A 16,959-nucleotide genomic window follows, 5' to 3' on the forward strand; every position below is an offset into this window, starting at 1 on the left:
TTACACAGACTTTGCCGCTAGCACTTTTTTATTTTTTCTCTAATGTAAAAAGTAGTTTTAGTTTGGAAAAAAATTTCCAAACCTTGAGATGTGGCCTAATTGACTATTTGTCTCTGCCTTTATAGAAATTAATTTAAATACTTTTGAGTTTTTGTACTCTCTTATTAAATCATCAATCTGTCCAAAATTTACTCTCTTTCCAATCAGTTAAATGTTTAAAGTTAAGTGCATAAGTATAGTCAAATGTGAGAGAATAAATTTAATTACAAAAATAACCTTAGCAAATTGAAACTTTTACAGTCAATTTCACTTCCAAACCCCTTCGCTCTTTTCATCCCCTTTTTCACGTTTCCTCTACTCTCTTTTCATCTCCTTTTTCACGTATCATGTCCTTGTCCAACATACCACTGCCACTTCCTCCTCTACCAGCACCATCGAATTAGGCACATGAAGAAATCAAGTCAAAACCTTCAATGCCCAAATTATATTTCATTTAAATTTGCCAAAGGTTTCATCAAGCCAATACCTTGTATAAAATGTTGTCTTTTTTTTTTTTTTTTTTGTTTACCTACTCATGCTTTAACTTCATTCATAATGGACGAGTTGTTTTCAGCTGAGTTCGAAAATTGAATTCCTTGAACGACACTAAACCACACTCCCGTCGCTCATAAATTGAATTCTTTGAACGACACTAAACCACACTCCCGTCGCTCATACCAAGCAAAATGGAAACAAATCTACTGGAAACAAACTTTGAGGGAGATCCTCCGGCACTGCCACTACTACTAAGGATTGGCATGACGGGAAAATGCTTCAAATACCATCTATAGCTAAACACTTAATCTCTTGATAGAAACCTAATAATTGATTACTTTGCGTTGTCCCTTTTAACAGAAAATATCGAGCAAAACAAATGGAAATTTTGTAGTAGTATTTTCATTTATCGATGTTGTTTGTATATACACAGGTTGTCACAAAGCTTCTCCAAGCTTTTATTCATGATTGTTTGCTAACAGCTAGTGTCAAGTAGGACTGATAGCATAACTAACATTCTTCTAGAATAAATTAATTAATCCGCATCATATTACTTAATTCCTTCTTTTGTTTGCTGTGTTGCGTTTTGTTCAGAACTCCCCGTTTCATCTCTTTAAGTCATGTCTCGTAATAACCCTGCCCCCCAAAAGCTAGAAAATGGAATCATGCATTCCCAACTTGAGTATTAGGAAACGAAAAGATGAGATAAGGAGTGGTTTTATGTAGATGTCAACCAATTGAGCATGAGATGGTATTGGAAGAAGGTGAATGAGACAAAGTTTGAGTTTCTCCCTGACGATGTGGCAATCCAACTCGATATGTTTGGTCCTCTCACGGAATGTTGGATTGACAATAATATGTAATGCTGATTGGTTAGTACAGTATACATTTGCTGGCTGGGGATGACAGATGTGGAGAGCTTGAAGCAAATACTTGATCCATTGAATTTCACAAGTAGTTGCAGCTAGGGCCCGATATTCTACCTCTGAAGTTGATCTAGATATTGCAGTTTGCTTCTTTGACTTCCAGCTAATAATGGAATCACTAAGATATGTTTATGTAAACAGTGACTGACCTCCTAGTATCCACACAACCTGCCCAGTCAGGGTCACTAAAGGCTTTCAGATGAACCTTAGAAGAGGAAGGAAAATATAAACCCAAGCCAGGAGCCTATTTGACATATTTTAGAATGCTATGCAAAGCTCTTTGATGAATGGTGGTAGGGGTTGACAGAAACTGGCTTAATTGATTTACTGCAAATGACAAATTAGGTCTAGCCATGGTGAGATACAAGAGCTTTCGAACTAATCTTCGATAACCTGAAATGTCAGTGAGGGGGTCGCCAGCAATAGAGCTTAGTTTAGTATTGACATCCATAAGAGTGGAACAAGGTTTAGAAGCTAAGAAACCTGTGTCTGCTTGTAACATCCCTTCTTGGTCCACCCGTGAACCCGAATGAACCGAGCTGAGACGCTACAATCTGGTTGAACCTATGTCCTGTCATGCTGATATCATCCTGTATGCTAAATATTATGTCATGCTGTTGCTTTATACATCATTTATATACAGACATTTATTCAATATATACAAGACATTAAACTATTTTTCAAAATGAAATGGGCCTAACTATGTGCCCTGTACATGCCACAGAACCAAAATATCAAAATGAGTAGTTACCCTGAAGACTAGGTCTTCAAAAGATGAACTGCAGTAGTTATAAAGATGACTCTCTACGGTCCAGACCCAAAACCTGCGAGTTAAAACAGGTAACTCGCTGAGCAAATAAAGCTCAGTGGATATCTCAACTTAATAAGAATTAAATAAATAAGTATGTAAGCACACATATCATTATACTTTCATGGTCTTACCTGCTGTTCATTATGCTGTATGAATTATACAATTTTTATTAAACATCGTATAATTTATAAATAACACAATTTCGTAACTGTATGGCTCCATAAGGTTACAGTGAAACCGAAGTGATAAGAATGACTGTATGAAACTGGATGAATACTGTATGGCTGGGTTGCTATGACCCGTATATAAATCATATCCACTCAATGGCCTATAGCCTGAGTACCAAACTATATGGGACGCAGATCTGCTATCCTATGTCGTTACATAACCTTATCTACGTGGTTTCTACCTAACCTCAGTGGAGCATATTATCTATATTATTCATAAAATGCATAAACCATACTGTTTACCTGTATGCTATCTCATTTTATACATCGCTAACCTGTTTCATGCGTTAAAAGGATTTCATAGACAACAACAAGTAATATCAAATGAGTAATAATGCAAACAATTAATAACTTGTAAAGTAACTTGCGTGAAATTAATATAACTGTTGCACCCGCGACGCAACTCTAACGAATCTTTATGTGTCTTAATTTAGAACATTCTGATTAAGGAAATTTTTGATTTTAATTTAAGTACTAATCTTAGGCTGAATGAATCTACATATGCATTCCGATAGCATTTCTAATGTAGCCTTAAAATCTACCAGGGTAGCCTGTACATGTTTCACAAATTCTAGCATAACTCTTTCTTCTTAAGTCCAATTAGGTCATTCTAAATTCTATGGTTAGCTAACACATTAGGGTACAAATATTTCTTCTATGACATCTCTGACATATGTTGGTAAAGTAGTTAAATTTTGAATTAAAGTAACAATTTCCAGTCTGCCCAGCTGTTGGTTGTCAGCCTGCACAATTTGTACCATTTTAGTCATATCTATCCATTTATAAGGCCAATTTAGGTGATTATAAATTCTATGGTTAGCTAACACATTAGGGTACAAATATGTCTTCTACCACCTGTCTGAAATATGTTGGTAAAGTAGTCACATATTGAATTAAAGTAGCAACTTCCAGTCTGCCCAGCTGTTGGTTTCCAGCCTGCACAGTTTATACCATTTTGGTCATATCTCTCAATTTATAAGGCCAATTTAGGTGATTCTAAATTATATGGTTAGCTAACACATTAGGGTACAAATATTTCTTCTATGACATCTTTGAAATATGTTGGTAAAGTAGTCATATATTGAACTAAAGTAGCACCTTCCAGTCCGCCCGGATTTTGATTTCCAGCATGCACAGTTTGTACTATTTTGGGCATATCTTTCCATTTATAAGTCCAATTTAGGTGATTCCAAAGCTCATAGACAGATAAAACATAAAGGAACAAATAACTCTTCTATACCACTTCCTAATTCCATCGGTAAACAGATTCAAATTTAGGTTGAAGTTACTGGTCAGTTTTCCAATAAACCTGTTTCAGGATGAAATCAATATCCACTTCATTTATTCAATGCATTCCATGCTTAATCAACATTCTCAAACCTATTACTCAACATTCAGCCACATATCTTATCACTATCATCACACTACACATATTCTCATGCAAGAAAATTTGTTAAACTAAAAGAGATATCAAACCTTCAACCAAAAAGCTTTCAACCTTCTTCTTAGCTTCCTTTCTCTTCTCACTTTGAGCTCACCTCTCCTGTACATAATAACATCTTAGAAATCATCCAAAATCTCACTAAATTATGAAATTCAAGAAATTCAACTTACTTGGATAGAGTTATAGGTTGAATTTAATGCTTGAAAGGTTGAATATTAAGGTAGAAAATGGAGGAGAAGATGGAGAAGGTAAAGTGAAGGAAGAAGACAAAGGAGAAGATGGAGAAGGTAAAGTGAATGGAATTTTCGGGTAACCTCCAAATATATCTTCTAGTATGTTAAAAAATTACCAAATAGTACCTAAATTTTCAATATTTTACCATTTAATACCTAAACTTTATACTTTATTTCAATTAGGTCGTAATCCTTATACTTTTATTTCAATTGAATCGACATCTTTATGTTTCATTCAATTAAGTCCAAGTCTTTGATTTATTTAATTTTTATGGCTCGCACCGGGTTCTGGTTCGTTCCAACTCGACTCGACTCGCTAAATGCAACGACTCAATTCAGTAGGATGTCACACTGCTAACAATTCTAAGGCATGTTTTCTTTGGTTGATGAAAATACCCATAGAAGATCGAGCAATTTCTAGGCCAAGAAAGAATTTTAAAGGGCTAAGATCTTTGATTTTAAAAGAATTATCAAGTAATTATTTCACCCTTGTAATCTCAATCATATCATTGTCTGCTAAGATCACATAAACAACATAAATCAATAGAGCAATAAATGACTGAGATGTAGCAAGAAAAAAGAGAGAATGGTCAGATTGGGATTGGACATAACCAAGCTATGTGAGAACTTGGGAAAGCTTGAAAAACCATTGTCTGCTAGCCTGTTTTAGACCATAAAAGCTCTTTTAAAGTTTGCAAACATGATTTGGTGGAGTTTGTGAACCAGGAGGAGGGACCATGTACACTTCTTCAGTCAAGTCTCCATGTAAAAAGCATTATTTACATCTGATTGATGTAAATGTCAATTCTTGATAGAAGCTAGAGCAAGCAATAACTTGATAGTTGTCATTTTTGCCACAGGTGAAAATGTATCTAGATAATCCGATCCTTCAATCTGTGTGTAGCCTTCGGCTACTAATCTGGCTTTATGTCTCTCTATTGTGCCATCAGATTTGTACTTCACCTTATACACCCACTTGCACCCTATTAGAGTCTTGCCTTGGAGTAAAGAAACAAGAGTCCATGTTTTGGTTTGTTTAAGAGCAGACAACTCAGTGTTCATGGCATCCTGCCAGACTGAATGCTTAATGGCCTCCTTGTAATTTTTGGGTTCAAAAGTGATGCTAATGTTTGCAATGAAATGGGAGTAAGCAGGGGACAAGTTATGGTAGGATAGAATGAAAGAAAGGGGATGTGAGTTTTGGAAATAGAGGAAGTGGTAGTGAGGTTGCACTAGTAGTCTTGCAGGTATTGAGGTGCTCTTCTGTTTCTTTATGGTCATTAAGATAATGTGTTGGGTATAATAGGTTAAAGTGGTTGCAAAGGTGGGGTATGAGAAGAAGGTAATGGATTAGTAGTGGAAGAAGGAACTAGAGATGTAGTGTCAAAAGGAAATGCATCGAAACAAGGAGAAAGGCAAGCAAAATATGTCAGTTGAGAAAACTCATATGAAATAGAGTGAGGTAATGAAAAGGGAAATTGATTTTCATAAAACACAACATTCCTGGAAAGAAACACTTCCCTAGATTGTAAATCCGTAAGTAAAAAACCTTTAGTTCCTGATTTATGCCCCATAAATAATGCCCTTCTTGCTCTAGGATCCAGCTTATGTCTATGAGAAGAGAGAGTAGAATCATATGACAAACAACCAAATACCCTAAACTCTTTGTAACGTGGAAGAGTATGATATAGTTGTTTATATGAAGAATGGTTCTGTAGCAAGGGTGTAGGAAGTCTATTAACAAAAATAATGCATGAGGAGCTGCATAACACCAAAAATTCTTAGGCAAATGACTTGAAACAGCAAGGCTCTTGTCACATTCAATATGTGCTGGTGCTTTCTTTCAACAACAACATTCTGTTGTGGTGTCTCAACATAAGAAGTCTGATGTAATATGCCTTTGTTATTGAAAAATTCATTCATGTGAAATTGAACACCATTATCTGTCCTGATTTGCTTAATTTTCACCCCAAACTGAGTTTTAATCATGGTAACAAAAGTATGAACAAGAGATCTCACTTCTGTTTTTGATCTGATTAACAAAATCCAAACAAATCTTGCATGATCATCAACAATAGTTAACAAATATCTATGTCCATGTATAGAAGGAATTCAAAGTGGTCCCCATTTGTCCATATGCACCAAATCAAAAGCAGAACTAGCAATAGACTCACTTTGAGGAAAAGGAAGCCTTTTCTGCTTAGCTAGATGAGAACAATCACAAGGCAATTCATGGGAAACAGCTTTAATAAAAAACACTTGCTAACTTATTTGCATCAACCTTGAATGGGACAAACGTCCTAATCTGTAATGTCGTAGAGCTTCCATTGGAAATGAAGGAAGTGTTAAAGTAGAAGATGTAAAAGCTGTAAATGCATAAATTGAGTTCACCATATGTTCTGAAGTTGGTCAAATGAGAGCATAAAGACCAGATTGCACTTCAGCTAAACCAATCCTCTTTAATGTAATCTGATCCTAAATAACACAAGAAGTGCCTTCAAAAATGCAAGCCAATTGTTATATGAGTTTTGTAATTGAGATAAGATTAAACTTGAAGTTTGGTATATATAAACATCACTAAATTGAAAATCATTTGTGAACTTGACGGTCCCTGAGTAATTTGCAATAACATAATTGCCATCTGGTAGCTTCATAGACATAGGCTTAATCTTCTTATAAGTAGTGAATAGAGAGAGTGAAAAAGCAATATGGTTAGTTGCTCTAGTATCCAGGAGCCAAGTATGAGAAACTGAAGTGACATGTAGAGCTAAAGAATTACCTGAGTTGTTGCTCAAACCAGTCTGTGCAAGAGGCAATGCTTGCCGTGTAGCAGAAGTAACATTATGCACAGCAGCAACATGATTCTCAGGTGCGTGATCAGGAGTAGCAGACTGTTCTTGGATCAAAGAAAGGAATTCCAAATGCTGGTCAGGGGTGAATGGTAGATTTGTGTGATATGAACTTGCAATTTGATCCATTGATGTTTGGAAAGAATCTTAGGCACACATGTTTATAAAAGACATGTTAATTTAGTTTCTAAAAGCAAAACCAGGAGGATAGCCATGTTTCTTGTAAAAAGTGTCAATTGTGTGCCTTGGTTTACCACAGAAAGTACAAAATTTAAGATTGTTATTCATGTAGTTTCGCTACATATAAGATCCAGTAGGGCCTAAATCCTACAATTTGAAATTGTAAGCTTGATTTTCATTAACTACAGTTCTATTGCCAAGAGTTGAGTTCTTATTTTCAGAAGCAGAATTATAATTCCTATTAGATCTGAGGTTGCTATTAGAAGACTTATTGAGCAAGACTTTGGATCAACATTCACACAGTACATCATTTGTCTATCTTATTGTATAACTAGAGAGAAAGCTCAATTTATAGGGGGTAAAGGATCCGACAACAGTATCTGTGACTTCACATGTAGATATTGTTCATTTAATCCCTTCAAGAACCTAATCATACTAGGACTGTTTGCTAACAACTAGTGCCAACTAGGACTGACAGTATAACTAACATTCTTCTATAATAAATTAATTAATTCGTACCGTGTTGCTTAATTCCTTCTTTTGTTTGCTGTGTTGCGTTTTGTTTAGAACGTTCCGTTTCATCTCTTTGAGTCAAGTCTCCTAATACCTTTCTTGGATTAGAGTTTTAAAACTGATGTATTGGGTATGGAGGGTGAAAAAGGAGACGAGAGCAGAGTTTTTGGGGTTGGGATGGGTAATTTTGAATCTGTGTATTGTTGTGATTGGGAGTATTTTCTTCTTGTTGTTGATCAAGATGAGATCATGTCATTGTTGCAGAAAAGGAAAAGAGAAGAGCAAGAGGCGTGAAGAACGAGAGGAAATGGAGGAATTGCTTAAGTGAGTATTTCACTATTTTGATAACTTTGACCAAGATATTAAAGGAGGTTAATTATTCGGTTGTCTTTTATTTTATATAGGAGGTTATATTTGTCTTTTCTCTTTGAATTAACAGTGAAAAGTCATTTTTTTTAGGGAAGGACTATTCAGTTTGGCAGTGTAAAACATAGAGACATTAAATTAATTTTTTTAAAATAGAAGGACTAAGTAGTTAATTAGGCTAAACTTCAGGGACTATAAAACTTTTTCCCCTTTAATTTTTAATAACTCTGAATAGTTTATCACCGTAAAAGCAAATTTAATAAAATAGTAAAAAGTAAATACGCCAAATTGTCAAGGTAATTTTTGCTTTTTATTTTTAATTTATATCATAGTTGTCGCTAGCCTATTGGATAAACCAAATCCTTATCACGCAGCATTAGCATGCATTGCGATGTTTCGATTTGGAATCAGAATTAAATAAAAACTAAATCGATCAAAACCAATATTAAACTATGGTAAAAGGTTCTTGGTTGTTAATTGTAATCGAAACTATATACTTAAAGTTCAGTTTTGATTCTTTATTTTTTAAAAATTTAAATTAACGGTTTTGCTTTAAAAGGTTCCGATTTGAAATTGTGAAAAATATATTCTTAAACAATTTGTTTTTGTTTTATTATAATATTTTAAAATAAATTTTAAGAATTTTTATTAAATTGATTTTTTTTCAATAGCAATATTTATTATTATTATTTATTTAAGTTACAAATTTAAAAAGAATTTTAATGAGTTTCAAATAAATTATCTAATTTTGGTCGAAAATTGAAACAAAACCGAAAATCGATGGTTTTAAAACCGTCTTAGAGACCATCTAAAAACAGTTTGATTTTGGTCTCACATTTTTTATAATCCAAACCGATAATTTTGAAATTGAAATCGACAATTTTAAAATTTTTAATATTTAACCTCTTACTTAAAAACTCGAGTCATTTCCATTCAAACCAATTTCGTTCCTTTTAAAAAAAAAAATTTAGTTGATCCTATTTGTTGACTCTATATATCTATTAGTTTATACATTTATTTGTTCATTGCAATCTATTCTTTATTTGATTTATTTTTTACTATTTTTTTAACTGAATTTATTTTTAACTATTTATGTATATCTATTAGTTTATACTATTTATTTTTTACTATTATTCATCACTACCTTGGATATAATGAATTTAAGCCACGAGTAGTAGAATACTTCCATAAGTACTTAGAATGGAGTCAGCTTTTTGTTCAAATAATTTTCTTTGGACGTACATGGAAAGTTAAGAACCAAATTACTTACTCAACTATTTTCTACAACCTCAGTTAAATTCACCATTAGAAACAAAAAATTAAAAAACTTACTCTTCTTCTCCATCACTCAGTCTTCTTCTTCTCCTTCAGGCTTCACCATGTCCAACAATGGCCAAGATTCACTAACCACTGAGCCTAGGGCTCGACTGGTTGGCGGCACCGAATACAGCTGGTGCAAAGCCGTGCCTGGCGGAACCGGTATCGCGGTCGTAGCCCTTCTTTTATCAGAAACCCCGAATTTACATCTTCTCCAAAATGCCTTCCATCATCTCCAAATTTCCCACCCTATCCTCCGCTCTAAGCTCCACTTTGACACCTCCACCGCCACTTTCTCCTTCGTGACTCCTCCTTCATCTCATATCCAAATCCAATTCTTCGATCTTTCATCAACTGCCACCATTATTTCCAATAATTCCGATAATACCCTTACCGTGACTCCTTACCATATCCTTCTAGAACACGAAATAAACAAAAACTCCTGGTCGACGTCAAATCCTGAAACTGACCTTGAACTGTTATTCGCTAGCGTTTACACTCTAAGCGAATCAGAGTGGGTGCTGGTACTGCGGCTACACACGGCGGCCTGTGACCGTGCGTCGGCGGTTTATTTGCTAAGAGAACTGGTGAAGCTAGCAAGTGATTGTAATAACAATAATAATCAGGAATTAAATGAGAATAATGAAATTGGGTCGAAAATTGAGGATTTAATTCCTAATGGAAAAGCTAATAAGCCATTTTGGCTTAGAGGAATGGATGTGGTTGGGTATTCATTGAACTCTTTCAGATTGGCGAATTTGAGCTTTGTGGACTGTGAGTCGCCGAGAATTTCTCAGGTGGTGAGGCTGCAAATGAACTCAGATGAAACGCAGAAGCTTCTTCAGGTAAGTTGAATCTTTATCTGGCTTTTTATGGCTTATTTTGTTTTGGTTTTTAGGATTCAATATGAAATTTTGAGCTGAGTCTGATTTTAGTTTAATCGGTGACATGAGACATCCTTTAGTTGAAATGATAAAATTCTCCATTTAAAAAAAAAAAAAAAAAATTCTCGTCTATGAATTTTGTTTCTGTTATATTGGTTAGTTTGCACCTTAATAATTAATATTCAGATCAATTGTTAGAAAGGATTTATTGGTTAGGCAATGAGTCTGGAGCTTAATCTGCCGCTCAGCCACCAAATATTGTTTGTGTATTGGAGACGAGATGATAAAAATAACTAATGTTATCCATTCATACATAAGAAAAGGACTCATAATTTGGTTTTATATTGCTGCCTCTAGGTGACAAAAAGGAATTATTCTTATATTCCTTTCAAAAAAAAAAAAAAGCTCGATTGGCTTTTAATTTTTTTTTTTTTTAATTTTTGAAAGCTTTTATGGGTTGAAATTTTCATGCGATTTACACAGGAGGGGTAACCCTCCTGAAAATTTAATTCGAGACCTTTCACTCCTCACACAAGTTAGAAGACCGTTACTTAATTGACATTCGCTTTTAAAATTTGATATGTAGTTTATTGGTGTAATGCATAAATTTAATCGTGAATTTTTCCGATTTCTCCTTATAGACCTTTGAATTTTGTAGGGTTCAATCATTATTATGTACTTTCACATTTTAGTAATAATTATGTTCTTCATCAAAATTTTATGTGCAGGGTTATGATTGGATCCCTATAAAGTTGTTTCATTTTGACAAGTTACATAATTACTGAAATATGAAAGTGTATGACTATTGTTGAACCTACAAAATTCAAAGGGTCACAAAGAGAATTAACCAAAGTTTAGAATCAAATTTATGTATGAAGTTGTAATTTATTCAAAATTATACTTTTAAAATGGTACTTTTAAATAAATATATCAAATGAGTTTTTTTTTTTTTCGCTGCAATAAATATTTTTACTTATTAAGTGAAAATAAATGGCCAAAATATCTAGCCATAGAATTGAAACAAATTAGTCTCTCAATGAAAATTTATGTTTTAATTGATTTAAATTTTAATTTTGTGTTTAAAAAATATAGAAACAAATTTAGAAGACCAAATGTGCATTATTCAAACCAAAAAATAAAAAAAATAAAAAAAGAATTATTGCGTGCTTTTACAAGGTGAAAGTAGAAAATTTTTTAAAAAAACTTTGCAATTAATTAATAAGAATATAAAAGGAGTACATCATAATAATTTTACAAAAATAAAAAATAAAAAATATAAATATAAAAATTGAAATCTTCTATTTATTTGGAGATGGTTTTATCAGAATGATTGAAATGATTTTAGCATAAGATATTAATTTTTTAAGTAAAAATTTATCATTTTTAAATAGTAGAAAAGATATTTTTTGTAGTTTTATTCTTTTTGAAACTTGTTATACTTAATGCTTATAGAAAGTTTAAAATATTAAACATTAATGGATTAACAAGATGTACATGTATGCTCTAACAAGTTGTACATGTATGCTCTAATAAAATATTAACTGCCTAGGCTTTTCGGCCTTTTGGTCACTGTCAATTAGGCCCACACATTTCGAAAAAAGACACAAACCCAAGTGGACGAAAGAAAAACAAAAGAAGTGTTAGCCTGAATTAGGCCCAATGTTACATTCGCATGACATGACAACTAAGAAGTGGGGTGGTCGGGATAATTTTATTATTGTACATGTGCGCGTACAACGACGGATATAGGGATGATTCCAAAATTAATGGGCGTCTAGAGCTAAAAAGTAAAAACTGCTTTATGCCGATTTTGCCCATATCAGTAATGGTTGAAAGAGATTCTAAGGGGCCTGGTAAGCTTATTGGCAGCGTAATTCACGTTTTTATCATTTGAATTGAGCTTAGTTCGAGGTTCGGTCCTTGCTTTTTGCAATTTTTTTAACTTCTGTCGCTTTAAATTTAAATTGGATTAATTATAAATTTAGTGCCTTTTAACTCTCGAAAAATTTTCTATTCTGATATCTCAACGAAAAATTTTTACAATCAAGTATTTAAGTCCGTCGTAATTTTTCAACGAGGTGTTACCTGTTGATATGGCAGGCTAGAAATATAAATAGCCCACTTTGTCTATTAAAATGTAATAATTTAGTTTTGAAAAGTGAAGCCACGTAGCAAGCTGCATGTACCCCTCCACAGTCTCATCAACGGCTTCCTCCTATCTCTTTTCCACAATCTATTCCTCCGGTTTTTATCCCACCTCCTATTGTCCCTCCCCCACTCTTCCTCTACAGAATTTGCTCTTCAGTAGTCAAAATTGAATCATCACTTTTAATAGATAAGGTGGGCCCATGTATTTATTATATTTGTATTTACAGCTTGCCGTATAAGTAGGCAACACTTGATTAAAAATTTATAATGAGTTAAGATACTTGATTGTTAAGATTTTCCGTTGAGACATTCAAATATAAAATTTTTGAAAATTGAGGTAACAAATTTATAACTAACCCAATTTAAATCCATACTAAACAAAAATTTATTTTTTATTTATTTTAATTCATAATAATAATAAATAATTCAAATATTATAAATAAATAGTGTAAAATTTTCATTACAAAATATGCTTTAATTTTATATATGACTAAACTCGTAAAATAATGATTCTATGATATAAAATTAATTAATTACTTATTTGTTTATTTAGTTGAATATAACGTAATACCATTTATTGAAGTCAATAAAATAACACAAGATGAATATATATATATATACAATTGTTTATACAAATATTAAAATTAGTTATATAACATTATTTATACATAATTTTAAAGTGTAACGATTAATTTTCATTCCTCAATAGTAATATTTAGAATTTGAAAGAAAAGAGTCTCATTTAATTTAATGGCTCGACTTTTAACCATAATAAGTTTATGTGTTAGATAATCATTGCAATATATATATTTTTTTTTTCATAAAACAATGAGTTTTATAGGTGATTCATTCAACACTTCAAAATTAATTTAATTTATATTTTCTTACAAATATTTTTTAATAATGAGCATTGGTTGAATGATTAAAGTATATTATCTGTTGTTTTAAGATTCAATGTTCAAGTCTCACTTTCTCATTTTAAATTAAAAATTTTTCCATTTGTTAAATAAACTTAAAAATAATTCCCTCAAAAAAAAAATTAAAAATTATTTAATTGACAAACAAAAGTTAAAAGTAAAAAATTGAGTCTGAATAAAGAGTACATTTTTATCCCCTAAATTTAAACCCTGATTTCATCACTGTGCGGATGATTTTTGGCATATATATATGGCTCTTGGTACAAATTGGTCCATCTTAACCTAAAATATTTATACTACATTCATTATTTTTTTAAAAAAAAAAGTAACAAAAGGGAAATTTTACCATGGTGAGGTTTAATTACTACATTTGTTTAATTGATATAATAAATAGGTAACATTTGATTCTCTAACCTTATAGAAAGTAGTAGTAGAGACCTCCAATAGCAGGAGAATATGTTATTCAATTGTTTATACTACACAGTATATGACTTGGTTGGCATTGCCACCGATTCGATTCAAATTAAAATCAAATTGAAACCAGACGATACTGTGGATGAATCAAACCGCTTGGTTCAAACTAAATTTATACACTCATATATATTGTTTATGTAATATATAAACAAATATGGTTATGGTCTAATTGGGTTGATTTATTTTAAAAAGAAAACTAAAATCAAACCTTAAGTTACTTTTTCATAAATTCACTAACATTGCTTGTCACGTACCACCCAACATCAACAAATTGAAATTCTTTCTGGTAGAGTGGAGTTTTTGAAGGAAAAGTTCTTGATACATGCGTTAGAGTGTAGGAGGACAATTTAAATCATTGTAGTCATCTTATAACTATTAATATTAATTATTTGTGACATGTCCAATTGATGAGATTAATCACTTTTATTTGTTGAAGGGCTGCGAGTCAAGAGGGATTAAACTGTGTGCAGCCTTAGCAGCTGCTGGTTTGATAGCAACATATTCCTCTGAAAACTTTCCTCATGAGCAAAGGCAGAAGTATGCTGTTGTAACCCTCGTAGACTGCCGTTCACTTCTCGACCCTGTCCTCAGCGTCCACCATCTTGGTAAGTCATGTTCTTGCATTATATACCATTGGAATTGCAACAGGCGGGATGCGAGGGGACGGTGGTTTTCCCTGTCCTTGCTCCTACCATCCCTATCCCATCAAGGATCTCCATTTCTCATACTGAACTTGAGAAATGTTAATACATAACATAACATATCCAAAAAAAATTGGGGAAAGAAAGCTTCTGGTTTGACAATGGGGATTCTGATTGTATCAGGATTTTACCACTCTGCCATCATGAATACACATGACATAAGTGGAGATGACAAGCTATGGGAGGTAGCAAAGAGATGTTACATGTCATTTGCAAATGCAAAGAACAACAACAAACACTTCACAGACATGGGTGACTTGAACTTCCTAATGGGCAAGGCAATTGATAATCCAGGTTTAACTCCATCATCAGCATTGAGAACTGCCTGCATATCTGTGTTTGAGGACCCTGTGATTGATGATCATAATGAACTGTATAAGGAGTTTGGAGTACAGGATTTTATAGGATGTGCTTCTGTCCATGGAGTCGGTCCGTCTGTTGCTGTATTTGACACGATCCGCAATGGACAATTGGATTCTGCTTGTGTGTATCCATCTCCATTGCATTCAAGAGAGCAAATGCAGAATTTAATTGGTGATATGAAAAGAATTCTTGTGGACAGTTGTGTCAATGTTGAGGATGAGTAGAGCTAGATTTCCTTTCATGAACTTTGTATTATGGGATGTATATATTATTTGTGTATGGGCCGCTCCATCATTTTGTTTAGGCCCATTTGATACCCAATGATGGGTTTTTAACAAATTATGTTATATTGTAATAAAATGAAATCATATCTTAAACTTTTTATGGTTTTATGTATTTCTCCTTCTTCATTTTGGTGAATTATAATGTTCTGGAAGAGAGACATTCATTAGGGTGTGACGTCCTGATATTTTGTCATATAAAATTTCCCCCTTTTTTTTTTTTTTTTTTTTTTTTTTTTTTGTGGTTGGGTATGTTGCCAATAAGCATGATCATGGGCTAATCGGCCTACTAATTTACTCAATTAATGTGCTTAGACAAGTGGAGCTTATATAGATTAATTCAATTGTAATATGCATTTAAATCAATTCCTCATACATCTACTTTAAATTACTATTTTATTTACTGAGAAGGTATTGATTGGAATGGTAAGCGCTTTCAATCCTTATGAGAGTAAGAACACGAGTTTGATCCTCAAAAAACGTATTTTATTAATCCTATATTTCTATAAAATAAAAAGAAGAATAATAATTTTAACTAAGCTATAAATATTTGAATTCAATTTGGAATTCTAAGATTGTTATAATGTGAGGAGTTGAACTTCCCTCTCGACTGCAAGAATTTTCACCAATTTAGTGAGTTAAGGAGAGAGCTTTCACCAATTTAGTGAGTTAAGAAGAGAGCAAATCTTTATTGTATAGCCTATTATGTTATCTTCACCATTAATGAATCAAAAAATATTTGAATTCAATTTGAAACCCTAATATTAAGGAAAAAAAAAATCATTTTGGAAGCCAAATACAGAAAAAAAAGGATAAATATTTTAACTCAATTAAGAGAAATAAAAATTTCTTTACTAATTTATTATTATGACAACTAAAGGCTAATATTTAAATTTAATTAGAAATCTTAATATTTTTAACATATAAAAAAAGGAATAGAAATTCAAGCCTTATGTTAAGTGAGGAACAATTCCATATCTATCCAGGAAAAAAAAAATATTGACTTGGTACTCTGATGTTTGAATTTTTTTTTCTATTTTTTTATAAATTTTATAAATTTTTAATATTTTTTAAATATTTTTTTATATCTATATATATCTATGTTCTTGAATAATTAAACCTTTAAAACTTTTGAATAAATTTAAAACTTTAAAAATTTTCAATTTTTTTTTATTTATATCTATATATCTATATATATCTCTATTTAATCAGTTTGAATGATTTTTTTCATAATGATTTTCTTCTTTTTTTTTTTGTTGTTTCTTTCGATTTTCTGGTTTTTATTATTATTTTTTTTATTTTGATATATATGTTATTGTTGTTTTTCACATAGCAAAAGGATGAAAATAACAACTTCAATTATATAATATGGACGAAACAACATAGAGGCAAAGATTGGTGTGGAAAAAGGAAGAGATAAATGAGACTGACATTAATTAAATCTCATTATTTCAATAACTTAATGAATTTTTTTAGGAAAATACTTTTTTATTTTTTATCTTTATACAATCAAATGTACAATGTTGAGTATGTTTAGCCCTAGTTTTTTTCAATTTGTTTGTGTAGTTTTTATACTTATCAACTAAATGTTGGTATTTATTTATTTATTCATTATTATTATTATTATTATTATTATTATTATATTGTCATTTCTTTTATGTTTTTTGCTTGCTAGGATAGGAGAAATATCTTTACTATTAAAGTTATATAGCAAAGTAAAAATTATTTAAAAGGAAAAAAAGAAAAGAAAAGAAACATTAAATTCAGCAAATATATTTAAAATAAGAAAGG

General features: G+C 32.0%; 1 protein-coding gene and 1 long non-coding RNA gene across 3 annotated transcripts; one reads left to right on the forward strand and one right to left on the reverse strand.

Annotated features, from left to right (window-relative positions):
* Positions 1-2,053: 2,053 nt before the first annotated feature.
* On the reverse strand, positions 2,054-8,070 carry LOC105634705 (uncharacterized). Of its 2 annotated transcripts, none has more exons than XR_016319762.1 (4): positions 7,724-8,070; positions 6,955-7,066; positions 3,975-4,041; positions 2,054-2,284 (listed from the first exon to the last, which is right to left on the reverse strand). It is a non-coding gene; the product is annotated as an uncharacterized LOC105634705 (long non-coding RNA). The 2 variants fall into 2 exon arrangements; XR_016319763.1 differs by having other exon boundaries at positions 6,955-7,170.
* A 1,272-nt stretch (positions 8,071-9,342) lies between these two features.
* On the forward strand, positions 9,343-15,283 carry LOC105634704 (GATA zinc finger protein). The gene is made up of 3 exons (XM_012217598.4): positions 9,343-10,245; positions 14,260-14,428; positions 14,648-15,283. Exons 1-3 carry the CDS (start codon positions 9,463-9,465, stop codon positions 15,109-15,111), a joined length of 1,416 nt encoding a protein of 471 aa, XP_012072988.1. The 5' UTR covers positions 9,343-9,462; the 3' UTR covers positions 15,112-15,283.
* The last annotated feature ends 1,676 nt before the right edge of the window (positions 15,284-16,959 follow it).

This window comes from Jatropha curcas, chromosome 2, assembly GCF_041381405.1.
Source record: "Jatropha curcas cultivar XTBG-Jc1 chromosome 2, XTBG_Jcur_1.0, whole genome shotgun sequence".
Classification (NCBI taxonomy): domain Eukaryota; kingdom Viridiplantae; phylum Streptophyta; class Magnoliopsida; order Malpighiales; family Euphorbiaceae; genus Jatropha; species Jatropha curcas.

What these genes read in the sequence shown, in the direction of transcription:
- LOC105634704 (XM_012217598.4), top strand. Translation starts at nt 9,463, where the DNA reads ATGTCCAACAATGGCCAAGATTCACTAACCACTGAGCCTAGGGCTCGA. An exon ending in AAACGCAGAAGCTTCTTCAG is followed by an intron (nt 10,246 to 14,259) that starts GTAAGTTGAATC and finishes TATTTGTTGAAG; the next exon opens with GGCTGCGAGTCAAGAGGGAT. An exon ending in CCTCAGCGTCCACCATCTTG is followed by an intron (nt 14,429 to 14,647) that starts GTAAGTCATGTT and finishes TGATTGTATCAG; the next exon opens with GATTTTACCACTCTGCCATC.